The sequence below is a fragment of the Puma concolor genome, chromosome D3 (genome assembly GCF_028749965.1).
Source record: "Puma concolor isolate L17-30 chromosome D3, mPumCon1.1.hap2, whole genome shotgun sequence".
NCBI lineage: Eukaryota > Metazoa > Chordata > Mammalia > Carnivora > Felidae > Puma > Puma concolor.
In genome coordinates, this window is record NC_141678.1 from 19,061,795 (window position 1) to 19,089,313 (window position 27,519).

General features: G+C 50.4%; 1 protein-coding gene across 8 annotated transcripts in view; it reads left to right on the forward strand.

Moving 5' to 3' along the window:
• Positions 1–27,519, forward strand: part of CABIN1 (calcineurin binding protein 1) — a 155,702-nt gene that overhangs the window by 19,573 nt on the left and 108,610 nt on the right. For 7 of the 8 annotated variants that reach the window (XM_086681950.1, XM_086681957.1, XM_086681956.1 and 4 more), the window contains 13 exons: positions 751–931; positions 4,646–4,775; positions 6,206–6,355; positions 9,273–9,559; positions 10,991–11,159; positions 14,312–14,448; positions 14,983–15,200; positions 16,725–16,803; positions 17,388–17,575; positions 18,400–18,552; positions 20,335–20,529; positions 24,360–24,602; positions 25,912–26,068. In XM_086681950.1, the coding sequence (XP_086538076.1) occupies positions 751–931; positions 4,646–4,775; positions 6,206–6,355; positions 9,273–9,559; positions 10,991–11,159; positions 14,312–14,448; positions 14,983–15,200; positions 16,725–16,803; positions 17,388–17,575; positions 18,400–18,552; positions 20,335–20,529; positions 24,360–24,602; positions 25,912–26,068 (2,287 nt within the window). Of the gene's footprint in view, positions 1–750; positions 932–4,645; positions 4,776–6,205; positions 6,356–9,272; positions 9,560–10,965; positions 11,160–14,311; positions 14,449–14,982; positions 15,201–16,724; positions 16,804–17,387; positions 17,576–18,399; positions 18,553–20,334; positions 20,530–24,359; positions 24,603–25,911; positions 26,069–27,519 lie in introns of those variants that run through there. The other variant, XM_086681958.1, reaches the window with a different exon arrangement.

The window sequence follows — 27,519 nt, forward strand, 5'->3', positions numbered from 1 at the left end:
ACCGTCTCGGTGGGTACCCCTGATGTGCTCTACACCATGCGAACTGCTCTCCATGCATGTGCTAACTCTGCACCATCTTGCAGGAAGGTGTCTTCATCTTCATTTTAGTGATGAGGGGACTGAGGCTCGGGATCACTCTGCTAGTCAGTGTAGAAACAGGGATGTGAACTGAGGTCTGTCTCTAGCCTATAATCTTTCTAGGATCCCACAATTTAAAATTAAATTAAAAATTTTATGGGGCGCCTGGGTGGCTCAGTCGGTTAAGCGTCCAACTTCAGCTCAGGTCACGATCTCGCTGTCCGTGAGTTCGAGCCCCGTGTCGGGCTCTGGGCTGATGGCTCAGAGCCTGGAGCCTGCTTCCGATTCTGTGTCTCCCTCTCTCTCTGCCCCTCCCCCGTCCATGCTCTGTCTCTCTCTGTCTCAAAAATAAATAAACGTTAAAAAAAATTTTTTTTTAAATTAAATTAAAATTTTAAATCTAATAGAAATACCCCACAGATCACCTATTTTAATGGTAATTTCGCTTCTTTTATCTATCAGTTATGTAAGGAATACAGATGTTCAGAGAGACAAAGTATGTCAAGAAAATGTTCTGAATTTGATCATTTGATTCATGTACCTTGTATTTGCCATTTTTTCTGGGTAGATTGAGTGGCTGGGCCAGTGCTATGTCCCTCCCATCACCACTGGGTGCCTGTTCAGCAAGAGAGCTGACTGACTGTGAATACACTCTGTTTGTGCTCCTTCTAGGCAGTCATGCTGGACTCCACGGATGTCAACCTCTGGTATAAAATTGGACACGTGGCCCTGAGGCTCATCCGGGTCCCCCTGGCTCGCCACGCTTTTGAGGAAGGGCTCCGGTGCAATCCTGACCACTGGCCCTGCTTGGACAACCTCATCACTGTCCTGTACACCCTCAGTGATTACACAAGTGAGTCAGGCTTTGATGGCTTTCTCCCATGTGCTTGTGGTTTTGGGACAGAGAAGGGAGGACAGCTTGGGTAAGTTGGAGGCCAGGTTAACACTGAAGGGCTTTCTGCCTAACTATCAGGAAAGGGAGATGACTTTGCATTCCTGCTTTATTGCGTGTGTCTGTCTTACTCAAATGAGATTTATCAAGAGCATTGTAGTAATAGGTGGCATGTTCTCTGAGTGGTTTTTCCTTTGGTTATCTCATTTCATCCTTGCATTGTCCCATCCTGTGCCAGAAACTCTTTCTATAACTTGCTGACAGAGAGCCTAGCAGCTGCCGCTTGACTCCTTCTGGTGCTGGGACCTCACTGTCCTTGGAGGCAGTCTCTTCCTTTGCAGAGCAGCAGGGCTACTGGGAAGGTCTCTGCCAGATGGAGCCCCAGTCTGCCCTCTAATTGCTTAAGCTCCTTTGCTCCAGCCTTGACATCTGCTCTGCAGAGAACACCTCTGTCCCTTGCATGGGCTGGTCCTGAGGTAGGCACTGATTAGATGTTCTGGGAGTTAGCATCCTCTGGGTGTCCTCTGAGGCCAGAGCGGAAAGAGGCTCTCCAGGAGTGCTCAGAGCAGGGCTGAGTGCAGTGGGAGCCCAGGGCTCTGTGAGCTGACTGTGTTTGCTGCAGGCTGGTCTGGTGTGTGAAGGTGCTCTGTATGTGGCTGAGCTGCTATTCTTTTTAGGAGAAACATGCTGATGAGCACTTGCCATCATTCTAAGCCTGGAAGACTGACTGGCAGAGGCTCCTCCCCTGCCCCCCTTTTTTTTTTTTTTTTTTTTTTTTAATTTTTTTTTTCAACGTTTATTTATTTTTGCGACAGAGAGAGACAGAGCATGAACGGGGGAGGGGCAGAGAGAGAGGGAGACACAGAATCGGAAACAGGCTCCAGGCTCTGAGCCATCAGCCCAGAGCCTGACGCGGGGCTCGAACTCGCGGACGGCAAGATCGTGACCTGGCTGAAGTCGGACGCTTAACCGACTGCGCCACCCAGGCGCCCCCCCTGCCCCCTTTTTTAAGTGTTTATTTATTTTTGAGAGAGACAAACAGAGTGCAAGCCAGGAAGGGGCAGAGTGAGAGGGAGACACAGAATCTGAAGCAGGCTCCAGGCTCTGGGCTGTCAGCACAGAGCCCAATGCGGGGCTTGAACCCACCAACTGTGAGATCATGATCTGAGCCGAAGTCAGATGCTTAACTGACTGAGCCACCCAGGCGCCCCTTTCCCTTCCCTTTTTTAAAGACAAATAGCATGGATTATTTTGAGAAGCACTAGGCCCTGCTCACGATTGTCCACCTCTGGTTCTTCACAACCACTTTTTAAAGCTCTTTAATTGAAGTAGAACACACACACAGTGCACAGTGTGTATACATAAAACAAATCAAGATGCAGATTGTTTCTAGAGCCCCAGAAGGCATGCTGCTTTGGGTCCCATTCCAGTCATTATCACCCCAGAGGTGATCTTGATTTCTCCCTTTTGTCACTCACCAGAGATGAGCTCTGCTTGTTGTCAAGCCTCCTCTATGTAGCATCAGATGGCGGTATGTACCCTTCACAGCCTGGCTCCTGTGACTGTGGTCTTCCTGTCCATGAGTGCACCCAGGCAGTCGCTAGGGCCTTTTTATTGCCCTGTCATCTGTTACGTGTGTACACAATTTGACCATTCTGTGCTTGTACACTGGGTCGTTTCCAGAGTTGAGGTTTTGCATTCACTGCTGTGAATGTTCTTGTGTGCATCCGCTGGTGGACAGAGCACTTGTTTTGTCGGTTGCCGCAGTTTTCACCCCCCACTAGCAGAATGTGAGTCCTTGTGGGGCACCTTTGGACCCTCACAGCTTCTTCTTCCAAGGGTGTTTAAGCTCCTCTTGGAAGCTTTTCCAGCAGCTTGGGTGCCACCTTGAGGTGGACAGGCTTGTGTTCTGCCTTCCTTTTCCCCAGCCACCTGGTTTAGTTCTTTGCACTCCTCTCTCACGGTGAGAGAAGTTGTCCTTGGGGGAAAACAGGCCTGGGGGACTGAATGGCTGTGCTGTCTGGGAGAGCCCTGCCCTGATTGACCTGATGCTCATTGAAACCCCAAAGTAAAAGCAGCATGTGGTATCAACTCCCAGCGGCACTTAATCCACTTGAGATGAGGAGGCAGGGTGCTTGGGGTTGATGCCTGCTGACCACCTCTTGTTCCCTTGGGACTTCCTAGGCCTTCCCTCTGTGGGAACAGTGGTGTAGTGCAGCTAGAGCGGTGAGCTTTACTGCAGCCAGAATGCCTGCTGAGAGCCAGCATCGTCAAATGCTCAGGGCCTCCTTGGTTTTCTCTCTGGGTGTCTGTGGTGTCTGTGGTCCCAGAGAGACCATGTTCTTGTTTGTGTGGGGCAGGAGCCTGCGGGCTATCTAGCAGCTCTTCAGTCAGCTGCTTTCTGTGCTATGCTGGGACTACCCGGGCCCTTCCTGCTCACAGATTGCACAGCCTTTGTGTGCCTTGCAGGGGGGCAGTGTGGTACCTGTGGAACTTTGTGACTAGGCTCTGTTTTCTCCTCCTATGGAACTCTAGGAGGACACCACTTCCTTCTGTCTCTCAAAGCTCCCATGCCCACATCTCTACTTCTGCTCTTTCTTTCCTCCTTAGTCCTGGCTCCTTCTTTGTCTGGTTATTCTTGATAGGAGTGTCTTGCAATCCATCCACACTCAGATCCCGAAGCTGAGCAGAGCACGGTAGTGGTCCAAGTGCCCAGCAAAAGCAGAGCTGGCACTTGGCTGCACTGTACCATTTCCCTGTGTGTTCACAGGTGAGGCCTGCAGGCACCGAGTCTGCTGGGGACTCATGGCAGTCCTGTCTGTTGGGCTAATCCCACTTACAAATGCTAAAGGTTTTCCTAGTTCACATCGTAGCTCTGCTTTGTGATTTCTCGCCCTCCCATTTTTTTCTCTATGTTGCTTTGCCTGTTATTGTCTCTAGTCCTGGAGGAGCTGGAGAAGGCACAGACTTTCCAGATCATTGATTTGAGGAGGCTCATTGACATGAATGGTGTACATGTATTTAATTACAAGCAGTAGCTGTTTTTGGTAAGGAGAGTTTAAAGAAAAGAAAAAGAGGAGGAGGAAAATTGGAAAATACAGATAAGCAGAAGGAACAGAAGCTGGTATTATGTATACAAATGGAGTCACACCGTGTGGCCTGTTTGGTTTCCTGCCTTCTCCCCATGCTGTCCTGTGGCCTTTCCTCTGGTCAGTGAGCACACTCTCGACCATCTGTGTGGCGGCCGCTCAGCAACCCAGTGTGTGGATTGGGGAAGCCTTCCTTAACTAGGCTCCCCTGGTGAGGCAGGGTGGTTTCCTGGTTTTTTTGAAGGCTGTCTTCCGGTTAGCCAATAGCCAATCACTGTGGGCCTTTAGGTGTTTGCAGTAGTTCCCCGAGGTGGATTGTTGGGCCGAGGGTTTGTGTGTAACGCCTCCGGTTCTCCAGAAAGATCATACAGTCCGTCCTCACATAGCGGCATTTGGGTTTGCCTCATCTACTGTGGGTGATAGTATTTTCAGTATCTTTCCTGATTGAATTAGGTAAAGTGGTATCTCCTTATTGTTTACCATCATTACTTCCATTCCAGAGTAGGGACATTTTCTTGGTGTTAACTGGGAAGGCCAGAGGTTTGGGGTGCAAGCTCAGAGGTCGTATTGTTTCTTTCCCTGCCAGCATGTCTCTACTTCATCTGCAAAGCTTTGGAGAAGGACTGCCGGTACAGCAAAGGACTGGTTCTCAAGGAAAAGATCTTTGAAGAACAGCCTTGTCTCCGGAAGGACTCCCTCCGAATGTTCCTTAAATGGTGGGTCCTGCCTCTTCCTACGCTGGTTCTGCACCCCTCCTCCCCCAGCAATGTGTGGTTGGTGGATATCAGGAGGCGTGTGCACCGCCTTCTCTCAGGTCCTGACCTTCTGGCAGATGAGCCCCTGCACTTCATTCCCCGCACTACCCCCTCACCTGGCTTTGATCCTGCCCTTGCTTATTACTTGCCTGTATGCTTAATCATGGTGGTGCCTCCTTGGCTCTCTGCTGCCCTCCTTTCCTACTGCCCTGCTGGCTCTTGGCATTCACCAGCTGTCCTCTGGATGTTTGCAGTAACCTGCTGTCCACCTTGCCTTCTTACCATTTCCCTTTGTAGGGCTTTGCTCCCAGTGATTCCCATGTTCAGTGTCCCAGAAATGACCTTGACCCTGTGCCACCCCTGCCTTGCCTCTAGGACAAAGCACATGCTCAGTACATCACCTAGGAGGTCCTTTAGAGTCTGACCCCCTTGGTTCTTCTCCTTGCTTCCCCCTTCTCCCTCCCGGGGGAGAAGAGTGCCCTGGGGTCCCCAACAGATTCCAGGCCTGGCCCCGTTGTGCACTGACCTGTCCCTGTGCCCTGGCTCCCTCATGCCCTCACCTGGAAGGCATCTTTCCTCCTCTCCACCTGTTGTGCCATTGCTCCATCTTTGTGTTCCAGCTCACAGGTCACCTTTGGTTAGCTTTCCAAACTCTGGCTGTCTTCTTCCCCCAACCCTCCAGATGAACCAACTCCTCTGTCCTCTGGTCCTTGGCCCTTGGAACTCAGCTGGTGATGGATATTTATCTCTGTCTGTCCCTTGTGAGATTATACTTCTTGTTCATATCTATCCTGATGGTGTTAACCGTCTTTGGAGAGAGATAAAATGGAAAAATAAATCCATAAGCAAGTGACTTTGTGGTAGAGCCCTGCTGAGAGGCATCAGGACACCCTGGGCAGGAGGGCAGGTATTGCTGGGCCACCTCAGGTGGAGGTGTGTCTGTGTGAGGGCACCTGAGGCCTCAAAGCCCCCACCCACCCTTTCTCTAGTTTGGATATACCAGGGACTTTGGTGAGTTTGGGGGGTCTGATGACTTTTTTGGATAGGACAGGATAGGAAAGTTCTTTTAAAATTCTCTGTACATAATTGAGAGCAAGGTTATATTTTTCTGTGGCTTTTCTGACATTACTGTCGTATTGTTAATACATATGAAAACCCTTTGCTCAATTTTGAATTGTAGAAGGAACAAAGGGTATTAGTCACTTCTAGTGTATGTGGGTATTAAGAATGCTAATTACTGCCCTTAGAGGCCAGACTGAAGGGGTTATTTTATTTGTAAGAAGAATGAATACAGATTAAAGGATATTAACTTAACTGCATCCCTGTCTGTAAAATTTCAGCCTTGGCTCTAGTTTGTGACATTATAATTTCTGTGTCTTACATGGTTTTAGTGACATGTCAATCCATGATGTGTCAGTGAGCGCAGCTGAGACGAAGGCCATTGTAGAGGAGGCCCTGGGGCTGCGGAAGAAGAGGCAAGCGTTGACCGTGCGGGAGAAGGAGCCAGACTTGAAGTTGGTGCAGCCCATCCCCTTCTTCACGTAGGTCGTCATCTGGGTCTCTGGGGTTGCTGGGTTGGCGGGTGGACCCTGCACAGGAGGGAGAGGCCCCGAGGCCTGAGCCCGGGCTGATGGTGTGAGTGGGAGCTGGGTCCACGTTGGACAGATGCCTAGAGGCGTGCACTTAACTTGCTGGTTGCCAAGAAGCAGGCCAAGTCTCTCACAAGTGTGCCTCATCTAAGTCTCTCTTTGCTCTTGCCGTTCTTGATGCCAGCCACCTGCCACCTCCCTGTAAACCCCTTCTCAGTCTGCCCTTCCCGGAGGGGAAAATGAAACTAACATTTGCCAAGCACTGGACAGGAGGAAACTGGGTTCAGAGCAGTGAAATGGTGAATGGAGAGTCTGGAGTTGATCCCAGGTGTGGGTTCTGTGGCTCTTGAACCCGTGGTCTCCCTCAAGGGCTATGTGGGATGCACTGAAGGATGGGCTTCAGGATAGCCTTTGTGAATCCCACAGTGTGTGAGCAGTCCCCAGGGAAGAGAAAACTGGTATTGGCAGCCTCCCAGAGTTGGGGTCATTCTGCCCCCTCGTGAGATCTGGCATGCAGTTTTTGTTTTTAAAATTCTGACATTGAATCCTGAATCTTTAAATTTAGTATGCTTTGACAGCAGTGTTCCCCTACTCAGGTGTTGTCACGTAGTGGTCTGCAGCTTCTGCCCTGGATCAGGCAGACCCGGGGCTGGTGTTGGCACCCATAAGTGGGTGACCCTGGGATACTACATGCCACTCCCTAAAAACAGGGAGAGCAACTGTCTCTTGTAGGGTTGTCATGATATTGAAATAGAGCAGCTTTGGCCAGCACAGAGCCAGCACCTGGCACACGCTCAGGAGGAGCTAGCTTTCGATCCATGGTATGACTTGCTGGTATGTTTCCACATGTTAAGTCTGCCAGGAATGTCTTCCCGCCCGGACCCTGAGACGGTTGGAAAGTTGGGGCTGCTCTGCCATCTAGTCAGATGGCCTTCCCATTATTTTGTCGGCTGGGTCAGGAGCCCCATTCTGTTTGAGTGTGTGGGCTCCCTAGCTAAGAGGTTTGGGACTTTGGGAAGGACCCTGGATGTCTCCCTGTTACAGTGAAGGAGAGAAAGGCCTGAGAACGCTGGAGAGCATCCTGGTGATGTGACTAGAGAAGAGAAGCTGTGAAACCAGTGTCCAGCCTGCCCTCATGCAGGCGGAAGGCCAAATGGAAGCATGAGGGGAGTGGGCTTGGCTGGAGGAAGCACTAGTTGGTAGTGAAGTCCAGGATTGGGTTATTAGAGGAAGAGTGCAGAGATTCTCTCTCTCTGGGAGGGTGGGTGGGGCTTTTAAAATAACCATTGTCTATTATAGGCCTCAGCACACTCCTCCCACAGAGGACTAGATGGTAGATGCTTTAGGCTTTGTGGGCCAGGTCTCATCTCTGTTGTATAGTCTTCTCGGGTATGTGTGTGTAACAACCCTTTATAAATGCAAATATTGTTCTTAGCTTGTGGGCTGTACAAAACAGGCTGTGGGCCACAGTTTGCCACCCCTTGGTCTATTCATTGCCTAGGTATATGAAATTGTGTATTTAAGGCATTAGATATAACACAGATGGTGAGCAAATTTTTCCCCATCTGCACGTAACCCTTACTGAAGACTGGAAAAGAACAGGTAAGAAATCCCTTCTAGTCCTAGGAGCCTCCATTTGGTTAGGTTCTGGATTTTAAAGCATCTTCCATTTGTATTCTTTCCATAGCATTTCCTGGGTGCCAGCTTCGTGCCAGGCACTGTGCTCTGTGCTGGGGACTCAGTATGGTGGGACCTGGTCCCTCTCTGGGGGCATTTGAGGGGTAGTCGGTCACCTGGAAGAAAAAGCACATGCCTCATGCTGAGGAGCCTTCGAGGAGAGTAGCACAGCACCTTGTGCAGAGCTCATAATGGAGTGTGCACTGCTTTGGGGTTCAGGGAAAGGCTTAGGTGCTAGAGCTGGAGTCTGACAGGAGTGGCAGAGGGGCTGGGATGTGAGTGAGAGCCTCATCGGGGGTAGAAAGAAGCCTGTGCAAAGTTCCTGTGGTATGTAGGGGTATGATTTTGTTTGTAGAATCGAAAGAAAGCTAGTATGGTGGGAGGGTGGGGGTGGAGTGTGAGGTGAGGCTGGGTCAGTTGGCTGGACGAGGCCATGTGGCGCCCTGAGGCTGAGGGTGTGATTTTTAGCCTGAGCATGGGAAGCCAATCAGAGATGGGTGGGTGGATATATCGTGCCACACCATATCGGACCACAACACAATATATAACAACATAAAGCATGAAGCGAGAGACAGCGTACAGTATATCATACCACACCACAGTAAGACAGACACCTGTCATAGCACATAGCACACAGCATACGACATACGACATAGCACACACCACAGCACACAGTGGTCTTGGTTTGCCATGCTGCAGGCCTCGGCCCAGGTGGGGACCCACTGAGATGCTGCTCCCAAGGGGCCCTGCCCGAGGGCCCATTCAGCCGCTTTCGACCACATCCCTGTTAGCAGCCCCTCTTCACCTTCCTCTCCCCCAACCAAAAATAGGATTAGTGGCATCAGAGAAATGCCACAGATGAATTAAAAATTCGACCTTGTAGGGAAGGAGCTTTTGAAGTGAGTCAGTGGTTTTCATGCCTGCTTGGTGGAGTCTGAAGGTACCTGAGCTGCTTCACGGCTTGTGCCAGGGTGAGGGCAGGAGGCTGCTGGGCCCTGCTCCTCCTGCTCCGTCTGCTCCACCTCAGTGGTGTTAGACTCGGGATTTTGTCCGTACCGATGACGACAAAACCGTGAGCACTCGGCCTGCCCTCATGGAGATGGCAGTCATGGGGCCAGTTCTGCCGCCTCTCCACAGGCTTGGAGCACCTGATTATGGGTGCTGACCAGGTGTGGTGACCCTCTTCTTGCAGCTGGAAGTGTCTCGGGGAGAGTTTACTGGCCATGTACAACCACCTCACCACCTGTGAGCCCTTGCGGCCCAGCCTCGGCAAGAGGATCGACCTGTCTGACTATCAGGACCCCAGCCAGCCTCTGGTGTCTTCTGTGGTGGTGGCACCTGTCAGCGTGATCCAACCAAGCCCCATCCCTGCCAATCCAGCTGTGACTGTGGCAGAACCCGTGGTCTCCTATGCCCCTGTGGCTGCAGCCAGCTTCCCACTGCATAGTCCCAGCCTGCTGGAGACTGGTGTTCCTGCAGGTGAGGAAACCTCCTGGGGTCACTTCTGGGGAGGCCCCATTTGCTGGGCAAGAATGAGTGTTGTGATGCCCTGGCCTCTCCAGAGAGATGGGTCTTGCTCATGCTCCTGGCTCAAGGTTTAGGTGGGAGCCCCTAGCTCTGCAGGGGAGGCTTGGCCACAGGGCTGCTGCTGGTCAGGGGTCACTTCAGCACTGAAGCCCCCGAGGGGAGGGGGTCAGAGCTCAGGGATGCAGCTGCTTAGGACTGCTAAACGCCTGGCTAGTAGGTCCTGGCATAAAGGTCGCTCTTCCCACTTGTCATATGTGAGCTGGCAGGTCCCTTTGCTGGTTCTGCCCTGTTGCTGGCCATGTGCCATAGCACTGGGCACTGCTGTGCGCTGACATTGAGGGTGACATTGACCTTAAAAAAGTCTGTAACGTGGATGGAACTGGAGAGTGTGATGCTGAGTGAAATAAGCCATACAGAGAAAGACAGATACCATATGGTTTCACTCTTATGTGGATCTTGAGAAACTTAACAGAAACCCATGGGGGAGGGGAAGGAAAAAAAAAAAAAAGAGGTTAGAGTGGGAGAGAGCCAAAGCATAAGAGACTGTTAAAAACTGAGAACAAACTGAGGGTTGATGGGGGGTGGGAGGGAGGGGAGGGTGGGTGATGGGTATTGAGGAGGGCACCTTTTGGGATGAGCACTGGGTGTTGTATGGAAACCAATTTGACAATAAATTTCATATATTGAAAAAAACAGTCTGCAAAGTTACCACTATATGGTAATATATTTTTTAATGGTTTTATTGATTTTTTTATAATCAATGTCAATGAAGTTATAAAAAAATTTCAGACAAAAGTTCCAAGCCTTTTCTTGATTTCTGTGTCCCTGATAAAAAGAATATCTAGCAGTTAAAGAAGTTTCTGAATGAACATGTATGTTGGTTCTAACTTTTTTGCTTAATCATACATGACAATCACACATAACACTCCTCTGCTCTCTGTGTAATGCATACGATTCTCTTGCTTGTGTCCTATCATTGGGTGCTTAGAAGGTCCTGGGCAGTGGGCAGAATCAATGTTGCTGCTGTTTGCTCTGTGATGTCCCAGGTACATCCACTGAGGCGCCAGAGGCACTTGCAGCCAGTGGGGGTGTGGTGGGGGTGGACAGGGAGTCTTTGAGACCCTGGTGTTCTGTAGCTGTGGGAATAATCTTGAGATTTGGCTTTTGGGTTCTGTGAATTCAAGCAAGGTATGAGTTAAGTATTTTGAGTTTGAAATTAACTTTATTCAGGACTCTTGTTAAAAGACGAACAGTTACTTGAATGTCAGAAATAAAGATGAAATACACTGGTGGAATTAGAAAATTAGGGGCACTAATGTGCCTCTTTGGTGCGTTTTCTTACCTCTGCCCCTTATAAGATTTCAGTTTGCACTCTTTGTGAAGGTGATGTTTCTGGGGGAGATAAATCCAAGAAAGGAGTAAAACGGAAGAAGATTGCAGAAGAGAGTGGAGAGACCGCGAAGCGGCGTTCTGCCCGTGTACGAAACACTAAGTGCAAGAAAGAAGAGAAAGTAGACTTCCAGGAGCTTCTGATGAAATTCTTGCCATCTAGGTACTATGCAGATGTTTTCTCATTTGCAAAAATAAGCAAACATATAAGCCTCCAGCCTGTGCCACCAATAAAGTTTTTCCTTCCATTGCCACCCCCTCCCTGGCATCTCCTTTGTGTCCCCATGACATCTGTGCCAATAGCCAAAGCACAGATGTCACTGGTTTGGGGTCTTGGGTTCTTCTCACTTCTCTTCCCTCTGAACTTCCTGAGTCAGGAGCCATGACTTGCACATCTTTTGGAGGACCGCATGCTCCTTGGGCCCTCAGGAGATGGATGGATCACCGAGCTAGAGGCTACTCGCCCATGTCCTCATGCATGCACAGACACCCACTTGCTGGGAGGCCTAGGGCTATTGCTGCTGGCGTGCAGACTCTGGGAAACCCCACAGAAGGGAGCACCCATTCTGCTTTGGGGAAGAGTATGCGTGCTTGGTTTCTCCAGGCTCAGTAGGATTCCCTCAAATTCTGAGGAGGAAGAGGATAGGTTTGTAAATCCTCTTGCTTTCGCCAGTTCCTAGTGTTTTCAGAGAAGCCTCAAGGGAGGAGCAGTGCTCAGGCTGCCCCAAGTTGGGAGGGGCCTGGGATCCAATGTTCCTTAAGCCTGTTTTCACTAGGCCTCTTGCTTTTTGTCCTTGTCTCCCTACCTCCTCCAAAGGTTCCCGGGTTCTTGATTCCTGAGTCATCCTGGGCACCTTTGTTTATGGTACCAGTAGGTGGGCTTCCTGATGCCTCCTCCCCTGCTCTTAGCTGAGTGGAGAGAGTTGTGCTGTTCCATCATCTTGCTGCCATCTGACATTTGGTGGGCATGTTTCTTGTCTGCTAGGGCTTCCTCTCCTATCCCCTGTGTCTTTGTGAGTTCATACCTTTTTATCCCTTCACAGTTACTGGAATAGTTTGGGAGGTAACTGTGTATATTCAGCAGGCTGGCTGGCTGGGTGGCTTGCTTATTTATTTATTTATTTATTTATTTATTTATTTATAAAGAGAGCTTGAGCAGGGGAGAGGGGCGGAGGGAGGGAGGGAGAGAGAGAGAGAGAGAGAGAGAGAGAGAGAGAGAGAGATTGAATGTTAAGCAGGCTCCATGCTCAGCATGGAGCCCGATGTGAGGCTTTATCCCATGACCCTGGGATCATGACCTGAGCTGAAATCGAGACTCAGACTCAGACGCTCAACTGACTGAGCCACCCAGGCACCCCCCCCCCCCCCCCCCCCCCGCCTTTTGCATGTTTAACCAGGAGTCCTCAGCTGGTGATTTGGCCTATGCCAGTTTATTTTCACGGGTGACAATAGCCAAGTGCAGAAGGAGGAGCCAAAAGCTTTAGATGGATTGTGAATCCATTTTATAGCAAGATTCCCATTTTCTTCATTTGTTGTCTTTCTTTTGGAGGTGGAAGTAAAGTGCTTGGAAATCAGGGTTGTTCTCTCTAAGTAGAGGATGTGATCAGTGCTCTCTGATAAATTCCTCTTCAGGGTTAGGGCCAGGAGCAGGTCTCCCTTCAGGACAGCTGCAGGTTGGGGCTATGGCTGATGATATCAAGAGGTCTGAGTGACCCATTTCCCCATCTTCCCCTCAGCCCTGCTGAAGGGGTCTTGCCTTTTTTTTTTTTTTTTTTACATTAAAAAAATTTTTTTATGGGTATCAGAGTGGCTCAGTTATTTAAGCATCCAACTTCGGCTCAGGTTGTGATCTCACGGTTCGTGGGGTTGAGCCTTGTGTCGGACTGTAGGCTGACAGAGCCTGGAGCCTGCTTTGGATTCTGTGTCTCCTCCGTATCTCTGTCTCTGCCCATCTCCCGCTTGTGCTTGCCCTCTCTCTCAAAAATAAATAAACATTAAAGTTTTTTAAAAGTAATCCCTACACCCAACGTGGGGCTCAAACTTACAACCCTGAGATCAAGTATCGCATGCTCTACCCACTGAGCCAGCCATGTGCCATTCTTGCCCTCCATTCTTGCGCCATTCCTATGTGGAATGGTTTGTGGCTTCTTTATCTTTATTTATTTATTAAAAAAAAATTTTTTTTTTTTAACGTTTATTTATTTTTGGGACAGAGAGAGACAGAGCATGAACGGGGTAGGGTCAGAGAGAGGGAGACACAGAATCTGAAACAGGCTCCAGGCTCTGAGCTGTCAGCACAGAGCCCGACGCGGGGCTCGAACTCACGGACCGTGAGATCATGACCTGAGGTGAAGTCGGCCGCTTAACCGATTGAGCCACCCAGGCACCCCTCTTTATCTTTATTTTGATTGTAGGTTTCCATGTCTGCTTCTTCAAATGGTCAGGCAAGAACAACATGACAATTCACCTGCAGTAGCCACTATGGGGGTGTGTGTGCAATGAATGAATGAAGTGATTGAAAAGTGCCCTATTTTATGTGTTTATGCTTCAGGGTTGTTTGGTTGAGGGGAAGCTATAAGGAAGGCCAAAACGTGGTCGTTGGGAGGTGCTGAAAGAATGGTCCTCCCCAGGCCCACGGCTTTGTGAGGAGCCATTGAGGGACCAAGCTCAGAAGGATCTTCTGTGCCCTCATATGCCACTCACCCACTTTATCCTTGCTAGCTGGGCTCCAGCTTAGACCAGGTGTACAGGTCTTAGAATGTACACCTGGTGTTATTCTGGCCTGTGCCTCTGTATCTGTCCTGCTGCTTTGCACAGCTAGTCCCTTCTCTTCCATTGTCCACATAGACATTACCCCCTCTGAGAGATCATCCTGACTCAGCTCTCTAAAGGAGGTCCCCTGTGACTCTGTCTTAAGCACTCTCTGGTGGTTGGTCCTCATGTGGGCTCTTTGTCTTTGTGTTTCTGTATATTTTCTGTCTCTCCCATCAGAAGGCAAGTTTACTGTGGGCAGGTTTTGCCACACTAACAGCTGAATTTCAGTGTCTGGCACATGCCTGGTCACCAGTTGATCAGGGATCAACACATCCTATTGGTGGGATGAATGAATGAGTGAGGGTATAGACTAGATACCAGCTCACAAAGGCCTAGAAAGAGGCAGAGCCTCCCGGAGGCCTGGATTTTGGATCCCGCCACTCGCTCATTAGCATCTTCCCTCTTGCTCAGTTTTAGTTTCTCTCTTTGGAAGAATTCGCGTGCTTGTTTCAGAATGTGTGGTGTGGTATCATTTTTGTGATTTTGGTGTGTTCCATGCAGGCTAAGAAAGCTGGACCCGGAGGAAGAAGATGATCCCTTTAATACCTATGAAGTGCAGTCAGAAGCCAAACTGCAAAGCTTCCCGAACATTGGACCTCATAGACTGTCGTTTGACTCAGCTACGTTTATGGAGTCTGGTAAGAATTGAGTAACTTGTGGGAATTCTTCCTCCCATTATTCTGTATAGCCTGCTTAGGTTTTGTACTGGGAAAATGGTTCTGGGATAAAGTATGGTCAAGGGTTTGCCTTGACTTGTCTTGCGCCTGAGCTCCGTGGTCAGCTGGGAGGTCTGCTGAAATGTCTGGGCTCGTACTTGACTGTGTTCCCTGAAGGACACGTGCTTCAGGCTGAAGCCAGGGGTATGGCCTTGCAAGTCAAATGCACATGACACAACTGTTGAGTGCATGTTGTAAGGTAGCGCATGGAGGTTGGCCCTTCAATACCTATCTGAGGCCTGGAGGTTCAGAGAAGCTTGCTCATACCTGGTGAGGGCTGGAGCCAGGATTGGGGCCCAGCAGCCTGGCCTCAGCACCACTGTGTAGGAGGACATAGGTGCTCTCTGCCTCTGCCCCTACCCTGCCCCGCCCCTGCCTCTCATCTCCCAAAGAAAATGGGAGACCCTGGCATAGAAGGTCCTTCATTCAAGTCAGTTGTTTCTCCCTCCCTGGCAGAGAAGCAGGATGTGCATGCATTCCTACTGGAAAACCTGACCAATGGGGGCATTCTGGAGCTGATGATGCGCTACCTGAAGGGCATGGGCCATAAGTTCCTGCTGAGGTGGCCGCCGGGCCTGGCGGAGGTTGTGCTCAGCATCTATCACAGCTGGAGGAGGCACAGCACCAGCCTGCCCAACCCACTGCTGAGGGACTGCAGCAACAAGCACATCAAGGTCAGGTGGGCCAGGGGCCTTTTGAGGGCTATTGTCAGACTGGGACCAGGGGATGGGCACAGGGACCTTCCGTGGGTATGGAGTTACTGTCATGTTGAGCTACCTCCATTTGTGGGCCTGGGACTGGGACCTGGGCCCCTGGAGAGTCATGGGACCTGGTTTGTGTCTAGAGAGATCCCTGGAGGCTGAGTGGAGGCTGTACGTGGGGCTGAGAGTGGGCACAGGGCCATTAGAAGGCTGTTGCCAGGTGAGTGACTGTGGTGGCACTGGGGTGGAGGGTTCTGTAGGTAGAGCTGACAGGATGAGCTGCAGGTGGAGGTGAGGGAATGAGATGGTCAGGGAGAGGGTGCTTCTAGGTCTGGCTCAGGTACCAGGGCTGGTGGTGGAGTGGTGGAGATGGAGGGGAGCCAGTGGAGAGAGTGGGCAGAAGTGGAACGTTTGGCTGTGTTCCAGGTGCCAGGGACTGTTAGCGTTTTGTTTAGCAGGTGAGAAAATAGAAATGCAGAGGCTAAATAGGTTGCTTAGGGAAGTGGTGGGGGCCATTGGTGGTAGGGGGCTAACCCGTGCCCAGCCTACCAGCTGACTGCACTCTGCACTCCAGGCTCCTCCACTCGGTGCTTCCTGAGGCTCAAGGGAATACTGGATGCTCTGGTGCCCTTCTCCTGTTATAGGAGGAAGGCTGGGTGCCGGGAGGGGTGTACTGGGAGCTTTAGGGCCCATCTGGGTGGTCTTTCTGGCTGGGGGCACAGAAAGTGGAGGAGCTCGGGGTTGACAGGTCCTTAGGGCAGTGTGGAGGTACTGGGACAGCTCAGGGACTGTGTCCTGGCAGCTGCTGCTCATTAAGTCTGTTCCCCCAGGGGCAGTTTGGAGTGGCTGGAGGAGGTGAGGCTTTGGTTTCCTGACAAACCAGGTTGATTATTTCTCTGCTGTGCCTGCTTGGCAGGTGCCTCCTTATCTCCGGACCTCAGCTTCCTTATGTACTCTGGCCTGACCCAGTCACTTTAAAAAAATTTTTTTTTTTAATATTTATTTTTTATTTTTGAGAGAGAAAGAGAGCACGACTAGGGGAGGGATCAGAGAGAGAGGGAGACACAAAATCTGAAGGAGGCTCCAGGCTCTGAGCTGTCAGCACAGAGCCCAACGTAGGGCTCAAACCCACGAACCATGAGGTCATGACCTGAGCCTAAGTCAGATGCTTAACCGACTGAGCCATCCACGTGCCCCTTGACCCAGCCACTTTTAAGGCTTAAGTGCTGTAGTATGGATGCAACATCTGGCCTGGTAGGTGACAGAGATGCCTCTTCCATTGGGCAGTCCCTTAGGACTGAAGGCAGATCTCTAGCTCCTTCCAAGGAGGATCCATATGCCTCTTTTTATGTCCTGGCAAGTAGCCACTGATTATAAAAGGAAAGTAGGTTTACTTTATCAATTTATCAAAGTAAATTTTAGTTTCATTTCATCCCATCCATCACTGTTTAATAACTCTGTAACTCCATTCCTGACCTTCCGGTACCTCTCCTGCAGGATATGATGCTGATGTCTCTGTCCTGCATGGAGCTCCAGCTGGACCAGTGGCTGCTGACCAAGGGCAGAAGCTCTGCAGGTAGGAGGCATTCTGTGTTCTGTGGTAGGAGTAATTTTCTGAACCCTCAGCAACCAGGAGGTAATGGGAGTGGGGAAGCTGAGTCATGGAATTCAGACTTAGTTTTCAGTGGGCACATTTCCTGGGTTGGCTTGTTGGGCCAGGGAAAATCCAGAGTCCCAGAGAAACCCCTATGGACACTCAAGAAATAGTTAGCAGTAGCTGAGCTCCCAGAGGAAGTCACCTGCCTGCTTTTTTTCTATTCAGGATTAAAGAAAATAGGATCAGATTTATCAGGTTATCACTTGATAATTTATGTGTCCCAATAATTTTCCTGGATGATGTGGGTCATTCTGACTTTTAAACCACTACCCAGTGAACAAAGTTCAATATGTAAAATGAGGGCCCTTGGAGTCTCTGCATCTCTCTGATTCTCTGACTTCTCTGATCCTTGCCACTTGAGAGGCTGTAAGGCTCCAAGGGGCTCAGGGCACTCCAAGACACTAAAGCAAGTATGGTGAGAGCTGAGGGCAACCTCTAGGGAGGAGAAGGGTGTTTGGACCGTACACATGAAGCTGACTTGTTCCGGCCTGAATGGTTTTCAGTGTCTCCTCGGAGCTGCCCCGCTGGTGTGGTGAATGGCAGGTTTGGGCCTGATTTCCCAGGAACCCACTTCCTGGGTGACCTCCTGCAGCTATCATTTGCCTCATCCCAGCGGGACCTGTTTGAGGATGGCTGGCTGGAGTTTGTGGTCCGTGTTTATTGGTTGAAGGCTCGGTTCCTGGCATTGCAGGTTGGTTCTGCAGTTGGCATTCCCTGGCACCCAACAGGGAGGGAGGAGAGCTAGACATGGTGTTGAGGATTCATGTGTATGTGCACATGCAGCACCTGCCTGACACTGGGCTCAGAGTGAGGAAGTGGGACGTGGGGAATTTTCAGATCGCAGATACCCCAGCATGGCCCCCAGTCTGTACAGCATATGAGCACGACCACAGAGCTCTGGAAGGAATCTCCTGTGCCCCCTGTAAACCCCCTCACTCAGGATTGCCTTGCGGTCTTGAACCCTTTGCCTGTGTTTTCCTGAGAGAGCCTGAATGAATGCACAAATGGATGCAGAGCTTTCTAGAAGGGGAAACCACCTGTCTTGTGTGAATTCTCAGAAGGCTTCTCCTCAGAGCCTGGTCTGGATGGCCAGGATATACCTGGTGGTACCCAGTACACTGTGGTAGAATGAATAAGATTGTCATAGTTGGTTCTGGAATTAGATAAACTTAGGTTCTAATCCTGGCTCTGCCATTTATCTGTTCATGATCTTGAACAAGACACTCAGCCTTCTTCATGTGTCCTCAGTGTTCTCATCTGCACCATGGGAGTTAATGATACCTTTCCTTAGAATTGTGGTATGAATTATTCATTCATTTGTTCATTCATCCAACAAATATTTGTTGAGCCCCGGCTGTGTGCCAGGCCCCTTTTAAGACGGTATAGCAGTAATTGGACAAAGCTGCCCTCGTGGTGCCTACAGTCTAGTGGGATCAGGAAGGTAAGGTACCTGGCACGGCACAGTGAGTTTCCCTCTTTCTGCCCCTGTCCCTTGACTGCGTTTCCTTTGACCAGGGAGACATGGAGCAGGCCCTGGAGAACTATGACATCTGCACAGAAATGCTCCAGAGCTCCACTGCCATCCAGGCTGAGGCAGGGGTTGAGCAAAGAGACCTTGTCATCCGCCTGCCCAACCTCTACAATGACTCTGTCGTTTCCCTGGAGGAGGTGAGTGGGAGTTGTTTAATGGTGTTTTCTTGGCCAGAGATTTATTCTTGTCAATGATTTATTTATTCCATGTCCCTGTGGAGCAGGAGAGCAGCCCACGTGCTGAACAGGGCTCCTTCCTCCCAGGAGAGGGTGAAGGGGCCTGGGAGAGGCAGTCTAGTGTACTGGGAAAGGGAGAGAAAGGTTTTCCAGGTGGCAGGGGGCAAGGAGGCATTCACCGGCAAGACCTGGAGTGATCATTGCTCAGCTCCCTGGGCTGTGTGTTGCAGCAACCCCAGAGGAATTAGAGGGAAACTGCAGACTGGTGCTGGTCTGGCTGTGGGGCTGGGTCAGCAGAGCCATGTATGCTAGACTGTGCTGGGTTCTGATCCTGTTATCACTGTGCAGCCTCAATCCTCAGCACAGTTCCATGGCTGCGACATGTCCACATCAGCTCAAAGTGGCCTTCAGAGTCTTGCAGAGTTTTTTTTAAGTGTATTTATTTAAGTAATCTCTATACCCAACATGGGGCTTGAACTCATGACCCTGAGATCAAGAGTCACATGCTCCTCTGACTGCACCAGCCAGGCACCCCATGTTTTGCAATTTTTTTAAGTTTACTTATTTATTTTTGAGAGAGAGAGCAAGCAAGGGAGGAGCAGAGAGAGAGGGAGAGAGAGAATCTGAAGCAGGGTCCACACTGTCAGCGCAAAGCTTGACGCGGGGCTTGTAGTCATGAACTGTGAAATCATGACCTGATTGAGCCCAAACCAAGAGTCAGATGCTTAACCAACTGAGCCACCCAGGAGCCTCTGCTATGTTTCTTTTTTATTTATTTATTTTTCTTTAAAAATTTTTTTAAATGTTTATTTTTTGAGAGAGAGAGAGAGAGAGAAAGAGAGAGAGACAGAGTGTGAGCAGGGAAGGGGCAGAGAGAGAGAGAGAGAGAGAGAGAGAGAGAAAGAGAGGGAGACACAGAATCCAAAGCAGGCTCCAGGCTCCAGGCTCCGAGCTGTCAGCACAGAGCCCAATGCGAGGCTTGAACTCACAAGCTGTGAGATCATGACCTGAGCCGAAGTCAGACGCTCAACTGACTGAGCCCACCCAGGCGCCCCCCTAGGTTTCTTTTTTAAAGAATTGAATGCTTTGACCTTAATAGAAGTACTTTAAAAATTTTTTTTGTTTTAATGTTTATTTTTGAGAGCAACAGAGAGACAGAGCGCGAGTAGGGGAGGGTCAGAGAGAGAGGGAGACACAGAATCCAAAGCAGGCTCTAGGGGCCAAGCTGTCAGCACAGAGTGTGACGCAGGGCTTGAACTCACGAACCGTGAGATCATGACCCAAGCTGAAGTCGGACACTTAACCGACTGAGCCACCCAGGCGCCCCTGTAGAAGTACTTTTTTAAAATTTTTTTTTTATTTAATTTTTTTTTTTTTTAACGTTTATTTATTTTTTTGGGACAGAGAGAGACAGAGCATGAACGGGGGAGGGGCAGAGAGAGAGGGAGACACAGAATCAGAAACAGGCTCCAGGCTCTGAGCCATCAGCCCAGAGCCCGACGCGGGGCTCGAACTCACGGACCACGAGATCGTGACCTGGCTGAAGTCGGACGCTTAACCGACTGCACCACCCAGGCGCCCCTAGAAGTACTTTTTGTAAAGCATTTGTTTTATATAAATGCTGATGTACTGACGGGGAGTCTACTTTTGTACTCCTCATCTGGGTCTGGTAAATGCAGACATTGGCCAGATTCAGAGAGTGTGAGAGGTTTGTCATCGGGCAGCATTCTGGGCCTTTTCCAGATTGATAAGAACCTGAAGTCGCTGGAGCGGTGCCAGTCCCTGGAGGAGATTCAGCGGCTGTACGAGGCTGGTGACTACAAAGCCGTTGTGCATCTGCTCCACCCAACCTTGTGTACCAGTGGATTTGACCGAGCCAAACACCTGGAGTTTATGACTTCCATTCCAGAGAGACCAGCCCAGCTGCTGCTGCTGCAGGTGTGTGTGCCCACAGTTCCCCTCACTCTGACCTCATACCTTCTTTGCTTGGTTGTGAGTTTATTCTTTGAAGGCTTTGAGGTGGCTTTCAAGAACACGCATCTAGAAGAAAATAGTAGGAGTAAAAACTGCTAACTGGCATCTAGGAAGATGCTAGTTAGAAGATAACGGTCAAGACTGGCAGAAAGCTGGAACCTAGGAGTGCAGGTTCCAGGGTTCTGTGTGGCTCAAAATGAGCCCACACTTGAATCAGAACGTCTGCCTGGCAGAGGAGGAAGGCAGAAAAGTCAGGATGTCACCCATCCATTCACCCATTTGTTCATCTGCCTGTCTTTCTATATTACCTTTGAAATTGAGCTTTGAGTAGTTGTTAAAATGGACAAACTCTACGATGTAATCAAGATCAAATAAATACCCATGTACAATCATGTGCTTGAGGAAAAAGAACACCACAGTGGTGTTTTGAAGCCATGCACCCTCTCGGCTCCCTCCATGCCTTTCTTCTTTAGGAGATAAACTCTTACTGAGAGCTCGCTGGGCATCAGGATCTGCTGGGCACCGGGCAGTTTCTCAGTCTCTCTGTGCCTTGGTTCTTCATCTCTAGAATGGAGATGATCATCGTTCATCCCTCAGAGACCTGCTGTAGGGTTTATACAAGTTAGTGTATGTTGGCACCATGCCTGGCATGTAGCAAGCACCGTATGGGTGCCGACTGTCATCAGTGCTGCCATCTTTGGGAAGCATGGGGTTGGATGATAAACTTGGAAGGTGATAAACATGATGTGCTTAAATGGTGTTGGGTGGCCTGGCATCCCATTTCTATGGGTCACACACTAATCATGTTATATTTATTATCTTATTGGGTCCTTCCCCTCCAATTTGGAAAGAGAGCCCAATCTTCTCCCAGGCATTTTGTTCATATTGAGACATTTCAACTAACTTTCTTGAACTGGGAAATAGTTAAGAGGTATGACTATAGGAGCAAATGGAGGCATCTCCATCGTGGTGAAAGGAGAGGAAACAGTTGATTCTGAGAAGGAAAGAAGGAAGGGAGGGAGGAGGGGGAGAGGGAGGGACATTGGGAGGGAGGAAAGGGAGGTTCTAGCTCCTGGCAGAGTAGGCTCAGGCTGGTTCATGCTGAGATCAGGGAATGAGATTTGTCTGACTTCAGTTACCATGGCAGGCTTGGGGGGTGGAGTGGAGGAGTGTCCAGCATGACCGCATGTGGGAGGGATGTCTGGGTGTACCAGGGAGGCCATTAGGTGGGGAGAAGGAGGGGGGAGAGGCTAGCCCTCGGTGTGCCTGATAAGAAGGCCCCAGTGATTCAGATGTCAGCTTGCTCCTGTCGTCCAGAACTCTTGGGTGTGGCGGGATGCTCCATTGTTGGGTTGGATGGGCACTGAGCAGTACTGAGAGGGCTGTGGTAAGGCCTGGGCCAAGTGCTGTCGATGTACCTGGTTTTTGAGAATTAAGTGACTCTTGTTTTTTCCTCAATTTCTTACAGAGGGGGTGTGTTTTCTTATTGATTTGGAGTGCTTTTTATATTTTAAAGATACTAATCTTTTTTTCATCAAATGTTGGAAATATTTTTTTCCCAGTCTCCTTTTATTTATTTATTATTTATTTTTTTATTTTAAAGTGAGGGAGTGAGCACAAGAGGGGAGAGGGGCAGAGCGGGGGGGTGGGGGGTGGGCGGGGGAGAGAATCTTAAGCAGGCTCCATACTCAGCATGGAGTGCGATGCGGGTCTTGATCCCACAACCCTGGGATCATGACCTGAGCTGAAATTATGAGTTGGACGCTCAACCAACTGAGCCACCCAGGCGCCCCATGCCAGTTTGCTTTTATATTGTGGCCTTTTTAAAAGTTGTGAATTTTGTGTTGTCAAATCTTTTGATATTTGCAAACATTTATGATTTTGTTTATTATGCTTAGATAGCCTTTTCAAGACTGGAAGAATATTTATCCACTCATTCTACACACATGGATTGAGTTCCTACAGCGTGTCTGGCACTGGACAGGGGAGAAGGCCCGCTTGACAGAACCTATATTTTAGAAGGGAGACAGACAAGAAGCATGTCAACAAATAGATTAAAAGTCTGTTTGCCTTTGTTTTCTTCTAGTGGTGTTAATGTTTCATGTTTATTGTGCTTCATCTAGCTTTTATACGGTGTATGTAGGGGAGGGAGGGCCTGAATCCTCCCCTCTAGCAGTATGATGGGTCTCCCTCTCTATTTGGGCAAGCTGCCTTTTGTGGTCTTTGCTATAATCATGTAGTTTCTCCAGGTTGAATTGATTCTAAGTTCTTGATATTTTTGGTTGCGATTTTGAGCAGGGTCTTTTTTTGGTCATTATGTTTTCCAACTGTGCATTTCTGGTTTATAGGAACCCAACTGGTTTTTTGCATGTTTATTTTAAATCTAGCCACTGTGCTTCATTCCCATTATTTCTGATAGTTTCTGTTTTTTTCGGGTGGACGATCATATTGCCCACAGTCAACGGTAATTTGGTCTCCTCACTTGTTGGCAGTTATTCTTGTGCTCTTTAGCTCTTTCTAAGTTTGAGCCCTGGGCATTATGTCACATTAGAGCATTGCTGATGGGTCCTTGTCTTGTCCCTGACTTTCATGGCAATGCTGGCTGCACTTTCAGGTCCACAGTCTTTATCCTGCTACAAAATAAGCCCCTGTCCCTCACGTGTTTGGTGTTTGATCAGAAAGGGTCAGCCTTTGGGTTCCATGTCTGCACCCCATAGGCTCCTTCATACCTCTGGCCTCCTGCTGAAGAGTGCTGGCTTTCTCTAAAGAAACACAGGACCCATTTTCCTGGCAATTAGGGCTTTTAAATTGGGGGTGGTTTTGATCTATGTTCAGATACTGCAGCACATCCCAAAGGCGGTTTTGGGCATTTCTGCCCCACCCCTGTCTGTGTTACCTCAAAGAGCTGTGTCGCGTGGAGCTGTTGCCAGCCCTCAGCTGCAGCGAGGTCAGAGCCTGAGGGGGCACCGGTTGGCAGGTGCTTCCTGCTGGTCTAACAGGCCGCCTGCCAGATCTGCAAATTCACAGCCAGACCGAGTTTCCTCACACAGCAGCATGATGATGAAAGCGGCTCAGACTGAGGTGCTTAAATGGGTTATGTTCTAGAGCAAAAGGAAAGGGAGCTTCACAAAAGATGATGGCTCCCAAAGAGGGGATTTTAAAATAGTGTGGTGTTCTGAGAGTTCCATGTGCCAGGACACGGTGCTGAGTGTGCTAGGTACAACAGCTCATTTCATGCTCCCAGTCACCTTCTTCCACGAGGGTACCTGTTGTGGGGGGCGGAGATGGGGACTCTTAGAACGATGACCTCAGTGCTGCCTGGCTAGTTGCCTCTACTGTGACCTTGGCTCAGGTCCTCTTCTGCAGAGAGAGTCCCTCCCCGACAGTCTGCTGAGACCCCTCCCCTGCTGAGACCCCTGAGCGCTGTGGCACTGGATGAGCACATGACTGGGTGGCCTGGGGCACAGTGGCTTGGGGTGAGAGCTGACAGAGGTGGTGGAGTCACTCAGTCTCACCTTGGCAGTTTGCCCACTCTGGCCTCTGTGTCCCAGCTTCATAAATGAGGCAACTGAGGTGCAGAGGTCAAGCACCTTTCTGAAAGCCCGCTGGCTGGCACACGCCATGCCGTGATTGCACGTAGATCGCCACGTGACCTCACAGATGCCTCAAGGCCCGTGGAAGGCCTCCGCTTCCCCTTTTTTTGGACTGCCCCTCAGTCCTGAGGACCAGGCGTGGAGAGCGCCATCACAGTCCTCTCACGGCACGCCCTCCTCCTCGCCCCTCCCTGTGCTCAGGACTCCTTGCTCCGGTTGAAGGACCACCGGCAGTGTTTTGAGTGCTCCGATGTGGCTCTGCACGAGGCCGTCCAGCAGATGGTGAATGCGAGTGAGTCCGCAGCCAAGGAAGAGTGGGTGGCCACGGTGACCCAGCTACTGCTGGGCATCGAGCAGGCACTCTCGGCTGACAGCAGTGGCAGCATCCTGAAGGAATCATCGTCCTCCACTGGCCTCACCCGGCTCACCAACAACCTCATCCAGGTAATCTCCCAGTCCTTCGTGCGCTGCCCTGCACCAGCAGGTGTGGTTCTCGGAATTCCCCCTCCGTAGCTCACTGGCTTTCACTGCAAGCTAGGGACCCCAAAGGGGCGCCTTGGCTACTCTGGCTGCAGGAAGCGGGCACCTCAGGTAGTGGGTGGCTGCGCACTGGCCGCACACCTTCCTGGGACTGGTCGGGTCTGGGGGTTGCAGCTTACTGAGCACTTGGCATCACAGGGTTCTTCCAGACCACCCATCCCTGAGTGACAGAAGCGGGCTCAGAGCAGGAGGCCCTGACCTGTGTGTGGTCAGCAGGAGGTAGAGCTGGGGCTGAAACCCAGGCCCTCTGTCTCCCTGCCGGGGCTCTCCACCACCCCACGTTGTCCTGGCTCTCCTAGCCAAGGGGTGGTCCCAGTACTCCGCATCGTCCAGGTGGGCTTCATAGCAGGAAACTTTCCTGAAGCCACCCTTGGCTCTTTCCGGACAACAGCTCTTCAGGCCATCAGCGCAGGTCTTGCCAAATCCATGTCCATAACATCCGCATCCTTTGTTTCTCCTCTGCATCTGTAGCACTCTGCCTTAACCCAGGCAGAGTCTCTTACTTGAACTATGGGAGCGTGCTCCCCGCCCCTCTACACTCCTGGTGCAGCCACCACCCTGCCACAGAGGCACCTTTCTGACATGGAAATACCAGTGTGCTCCTCCCTCCCTTCAACCCTTCATGTTCCCCCTGGTTGCCCATCACCCAAGGTGTCTGAACCTGCCCGGCCTCCTCTCCACTCATCCACTTCCATCTACTTCCTTGTCTGCCTCTGCCTGCATGCCTGTCCTGTACCCCTAGTTCCTGCCCTCTTCAGTATTGGTTCCACCACAACCACTCACCTGGAAACATCAAGGTTCTCCTCTGTCTGTCCCTACCCTTCCTCTGCGACCCCACTGTGGCCCTCATTTGCTTTAATTACAGCGACTATACTGATTCTTAACTCTTGAGTGGCTTGTCTGTGGTTCTCTTCCCCCCAGGCTGTCACCTCCCCCGTGCCCTGCTCACCTCTGTAACCCTCACGTCTGGCATGGGTCCTGGCACACAATAGGTGCAGAGGGCCTCAGGAACTGCATGTGGCATAGGGAGGACTGCCGGAGCGGGCTCTTCTGATGCCTGGGCTTACCACTGTTGTTGGGTACCCTGGGACTCTGATGACTGGAGTGCTGGAGTGCTTTCTAGTCATGTCCCCGCCTCTGCCCTGAGGGGTCACCCCAGAGGGTTGGAGGGAGAGCTGGCCCTACTGTGACACCCTTGTTCTCCCTCTCCCAGGTCATTGACTGCAGCATGGCCGTCCAAGAGGAGCCCAAGGAGCCCCATGTCTCCTCAGTGCTGCCCTGGATCATCCTGCATCGAATCATCTGGCAGGAAGAGGACACCTTCCACTCCCTGTGTCACCAGCAACAGCTTCAGAACCCAACGGATGAAGGTGGCAGGAAATGGTTCTGGGTGGAGGTGGGCCCTGACAGTCCTATCCAGATGCTGTGAGTGGGCTCGGGGCTCAGTCAGTAGGATTTTGTGTGGGGCCTGGACAGAAGCAGAGGCTTCTTCGGGGAGCTCATTGCACAGTGGGGTCGAGAGGCAGTGGGTGTGTGGTATTTCATGTCTGGTGCAGGTGGTAATAGAGTGACAGCGTGGGGAGTGCTTACAAGGAGCACGGACACTGCTCCAGGCAGTCTCAAACTTGCTAACTCCTTTAATCCCCAAAATAGCCCTATGAGATGGGCAGCCATGCACTAGCCTTCGCACTTAACCACCACGCCCCCTGGCCCCTGCTGGCGTGAGCCAGTCAGGGCAGCAATGTGCACAGCTGGAGGGTAGTATGGAGTGAGCACAGGTCCAAATCCCAACTATCACATCTTAGCTGCGTGACCTTGGTCAAGTCATACAACCTCTCAGCCTCTATTCCCCACGTATATGCTGGGAATAATGGTACCTATCTCAGAGGGTTGTTCTGAGGACAAAATGAAATAATAAAGCTATCATTTGCCAAATCAGTGTCTGGCACATGAGGGTGACAAATGGGTAATTGTGAATGAGAAGCTGGAGAGAGAGCCCAGGACTCTTTATGGAGATGGCACTTGAGCCAGGTCAATGCAGTGGTAGGAAATGTGGTGAATTGAAGAAATAACCATAACAGCTAAATGACCTTTTAAACAAAGATACCCCATCATTCTTTAAAAAAAATTTTTTTTAATGTTTATTATTTATTTTTGAGAGCAAGAGAGAGAGAGAGAGAGAGAGAGAGAGAGACAGACAGTGCAAGCAGGGGCAGGGCAGAGAGAGAGGGAGACACAGAATCAGAATCCGAAGTAGGCTCCAGGTTCTGAGCTGTCAGCACAGAGCCTGACACGGGGCTTGAACTCATGGACTGTGAGATCATGACCTGAGCTGAAGACGGACACTTAACCGACTGAGCCACCCAGGAGCCCTGTTCTCCCATTTTGCTCAATCACTGTACATGGACTCCTGCAGGAAGCCTGTGACCTTGGGTGGGGTGCATCTCTGCAGCTGTAGCAGACCCTGAAGGAACTGGTGGTTGGGGGTTGTCTGCTGACTGCACTCCTCTTGCTGGGCAGCCAGGCGTACCTTAAAGGGGATCTCTGAGAGAGAACAAAGTCCAGGCTCTCTGGCAAGGATTGTGTGCAGCACTAGCCCTATGATCTCCCTTCTTCTGTCTCTGCAGACATAGGTTACAGACAAGTGAATTGAGAGCAACACCTGCTTTAAAATTATGGTTTTAAGGAAAGGGCAAATTGAGCTTATATTTGGGAGAGTGCCCCAGAAAATTCATTGGTGATATATTAGAGCTACTTATGTAGTGTGGAGGAAGTGCCCTAACTATGAGCAGGGTAGAAAGAAATGACATGGCCACTGTGC